The sequence below is a fragment of the Primulina tabacum genome, chromosome 16, assembly GCF_025594145.1.
Source record: "Primulina tabacum isolate GXHZ01 chromosome 16, ASM2559414v2, whole genome shotgun sequence".
Taxonomy (NCBI): domain Eukaryota; kingdom Viridiplantae; phylum Streptophyta; class Magnoliopsida; order Lamiales; family Gesneriaceae; genus Primulina; species Primulina tabacum.
The window spans coordinates 411517-415451 of NC_134565.1; the positions used below are offsets into that span (position 1 = coordinate 411517).

Consider the following 3935-nt stretch of genomic DNA (forward strand, 5'->3'; position numbering starts at 1 on the left):
TCGTCTCTCAAACTTTGATCTCCAACGTAAAATTTGTTCTAATTTTTCTAGTGCAAATTAGAAGAGGAACAAATCTTCTAATCGTGGACCTGATTCGAAGAATAAAGAAAGGAGTTTCTGAAGAATGTTCGTAGGGAATTCATCAAGAGCTATCTCCGCTAACCCCGGAATAGTTGGAACCGTGTAAATATCTCACCAAAGGTATAAAGTTTAAATTCCCTATGAATGTTTAATTATAAAAACCATACGAGTGTTCAAACAAATATTTTGATTGTGAAAATAAAATAAACATTTTATAACTTTCGCGGTATTTTGGGCACGAGAAAACCGAGATCCAAAAGAAATATTGTAGAAATGTTCAGTGAACATGCACAAATGTAGTTATTATTCAAGAAAAATGGGGGAAAAGGACAAAAGGTCATTCCTCGGACAAGTTATAATGGGTCGATCATCCCTTGCCAAATTTTGATGACTGCGAGCTCCAATTGCTCTGCATTGTGGAGTTCTGCAAAACAACAAATTATAGTCAGCTGCTCCTAGTTTTAAAAGAATGGAGGTGTTATGCTAGTTTTCAAGTACAATACCTGGTCAGGATCAATATGATGGTTTGGACTTCCTGCCTGAAAAGATCTGGTTGAATCCATTCATATCAAGCAAATTATACAAGTCCTCAGATGGATTCGAGGTGCCTGATGCGTCAGGCAGCAAAGCTCCATGTTGCTGATGATGGGGAGAGACAACATAATACAGATGTTTATCATTGGATGCTGGTGCAATTTCCATGTTTCCATGGACGACATTATAAGTATTACTGATGATATTTTTTGTTCCCGCGTCCTGTCCATCTAGGTGAGTCTCTTGGACTGCAACATGATAGTCGTCCCTTCCCCATCGAGGCATTGCCCCAAACTTTCTTGGATTGGTTAGGGACCCATCCTCATGTTGACTTAGTCGGTAAGGCCTCTTCTCTTCAACTCGCCAATTAGGGTTACGACATTTCTTTAAAAAACATAATGAAGAGAAAAAAGAAACATATAAAGTTCTGTAGTACAAAATTTAACGATGTCTATATATCTATATAGATATAGGTATAATATAGATCATGTGGCTATAGAGGAAAGTCCAGCCAGAGTCCAGACGATGGAGGAGCAGGGCCCTTGATGAAACTATATATATATATATATATATATATAATCGTACATAAAGTTATCAGCATATTTAGGAAATGTGACATACTTGGAGATGGCTGGCTACTTGCAACCTTGTGAGACCATCCACATTCATTAGGTTTAGGATCTCTTTTGGGAAGCACCCTTCGAGTATGTTATATATATAATATAGAAATGATTGAGACCCATCTCAAAAAAACAACAGAAAAGAAGCAAAAAAGAATGAGATTGAAATATACTTCCTTCTCCAAGTAGTTGAACAGCATTCATGAACTTTGCATGAAGTTCCGGAGTCCAGTCAGTGCACTCCCTTCGTCCCTTGAATTTTTTCTCTGTTTCGGTTATTTCTTGAAGTCTCTCGCGTCGTTTCATGACACACGCTTTCTCCCTAAAAACATGCTGCCATAGGGACCTGAGTACCTCCATCGCCGCGGGCTTCTTGATAAAAAGGAGTGCCCCACTTTCCAGAGCTCTCATCGCGACCAATGTATCATCATTATACGACATCGCTATACAGAAGGAACAAATCATATTGAGGGATGATACATATATACATAGTAGTAGTTATGAAGATGGAATTAGTGCAACCAATTATTGGTAAACCCGTGTTGACAGCAAGTTGGAGAAGCTTGAATCCATAAAGATCAGGAGAATTGATGTTGGCCATCACAACGTCAAATTTCACCTTTCCGCTCGACAGAATTGATATAGCAGCGGAAGCAAGTTCCATAAATGTCACTGACAAATATATAACATACATCGTAGCTTGTATTTATTATAGAAATGAAATTATGTTAAAGATAATAACAATCTTAAATATAAAAAAAATAGGGGACAACTGAGAGATCTAAAATTGTTTTTCCATGGAAATCAAAACGTGTGTTCACTACGTACCTTTGTAATGGCAGAGGTGTAGCAAATTGGCTGTGTCATGCGGACCATCGTGATCCACAAGCAAAACATGAATTCCGCATGAATCCATTTCAACGTTAAGGCAGCTGCCTTCAATCCCAGTTAAATCCCACATTCCACTTTCTTTTTAATTGGTTACAAATAATCATTACAAGAACCAAGAAATATATAAATATAATTAATCAGAGATGCATGTGCATTTATATATACGTACCTTTAAATTCTTATTATTATTCTCTGCTTGTTTTGTCGACTATATATTTTCAATTAAAATATATATATGGGAAGAATGTAAATTATTTTCTTATTTTGGTCAAATACTTGTTGGATTAGCCAGTGAAATCTCAACTCACGTACATGCCAGCTAACCTACTATACGTTTTATTTCCGAGGACATGACAGTTGATATATATATAGCTAGCATACTATACGTTTTATTTTCGAGGACATGACAGTTGATATATATTGTGTGTACATACCAGCTAACCTACTATATGTCATCAATTACTTAAATAAATCGGAATAATTTTAAAACTTTTCCTGTGATGTACATTTTATTCAAACTCATTTTAATTTTTTTCATCTCTTACCAGATTACAAATTTTAATGAGTAGAAATTACACATCAGTACTTAGTAGGATTCTTTTAAAATATCTTCCTTATAATTCAATAAACACAAACACGCGTATGTATATATAGTCACATATTGTTTTAGTATAAAGTGATTAACTACCTATATATGTATATAAGAAGACAGTCTGGTGTTCTCATTTGGATTTGGCTTTGTACAAGGGGTGTATTCATTCTAAAGTTTTAAAAAACTTTTAATCACTCTTTTAAATGATGGATTTTTGTTGGATTGATGATTTTTTGTTGACTTTTATAGAATCTCATAGAATTGTAAACCAGATTTCATACTTTTAAAGACGGTCAAATATTTGAACGAAACTGAGTCAGTTCAGCACAACTTAAAAAGAATTACATCTGATCATTTAAGGATCATTTCATGCTAAGTTAGTATTATTATTCATTACATTTGTATAGCAGTTTGCAAACTGTCTATCAATCAGTTGAGATACTATGAGTTTTCAGTTTGACAGTGTTTAAAACCAAAAAGAATCGGGATCTTGCAAACTACTTGTATTATCCAAAGTCTTCTAGTGCGAACCTTCCAAAATGAAGTAGGGATGACATAGGAGCTTCTGTTCTCCGAATATCCAGAAACATATATGTACAACCCGTTAAATCAGACTACGTATAAGCCATGTATTTAAATTAAAAATGATTTCTTTATTTTTTGGCATTTTAAAGTTATTTAGTCTTGGTTATTTATGTTAAATCGCATGATATTAGTTTTGTCTTTTCAGTTAAATAAGCGAGGCCGGACTGGAGTTGGAGTAATGAGATAAATTTTAATAATGAGAAAATATTCCTAGACTTAATTTAAGATAAAGAATAATTTATTTTAATGTAAAAGAATGTTTAGGGATTTAATTAATTAATTGAAGTTAGTAGTAAATAAGTTTCTTTATGCGCAATAATTTAATTAAAAGCCTAAATTAAAATATGTGACCAATTGAGATAAGTTAATCTAGGCTTATTTTATTTAATAAATTATAAATTTACATGTTAATAATTTACTTTAAGGAAATTGCCATGCATGCAAGATAATCACTAAACTAATTAATTACTTAATTCACTAAAATACTTAATGGGTAGATAAAACTTTAAAGATTTAAAATACAATATTTAAGCAATATTCCACCCCATTTTAATAAGCAATTTTCGGCCATTACTTAGAAGATTTGAATTTAGTTAGTCAACTCACCACTTGATTCATTTCCTTAATCCATT

At 33.2% G+C, this 3935-nt stretch overlaps 1 protein-coding gene across 1 annotated transcript; it reads right to left on the minus strand.

Moving 5' to 3' along the window:
- Nucleotides 1–380: 380 nt before the first annotated feature.
- On the minus strand, nucleotides 381–2232 carry LOC142528625 (two-component response regulator ORR26-like). The gene is made up of 6 exons (XM_075633695.1): nucleotides 2064–2232; nucleotides 1758–1907; nucleotides 1409–1678; nucleotides 1237–1313; nucleotides 585–999; nucleotides 381–505 (listed from the first exon to the last, which is right to left on the minus strand). Exons 1-5 carry the CDS (start codon nucleotides 2194–2196, stop codon nucleotides 595–597), a joined length of 1035 nt encoding a protein of 344 aa, XP_075489810.1. The 5' UTR covers nucleotides 2197–2232; the 3' UTR covers nucleotides 381–505; nucleotides 585–594.
- Nucleotides 2233–3935: the final 1703 nt, after the last annotated feature.

Bases quoted from the DNA above. Each gene is read 5' to 3' on its own strand.
- LOC142528625 (XM_075633695.1), bottom strand. From the start codon at position 2,196: ATGTGGGATTTAACTGGGATTGAAGGCAGCTGCCTTAACGTTGAAATG. The intron at 1,908-2,063 runs GTACGTAGTGAA...TATATTTGTCAG, and splicing joins ACACCTCTGCCATTACAAAG to TGACATTTATGGAACTTGCT. The intron at 1,679-1,757 runs GTTGCACTAATT...CCTTCTGTATAG, and splicing joins CACGGGTTTACCAATAATTG to CGATGTCGTATAATGATGAT.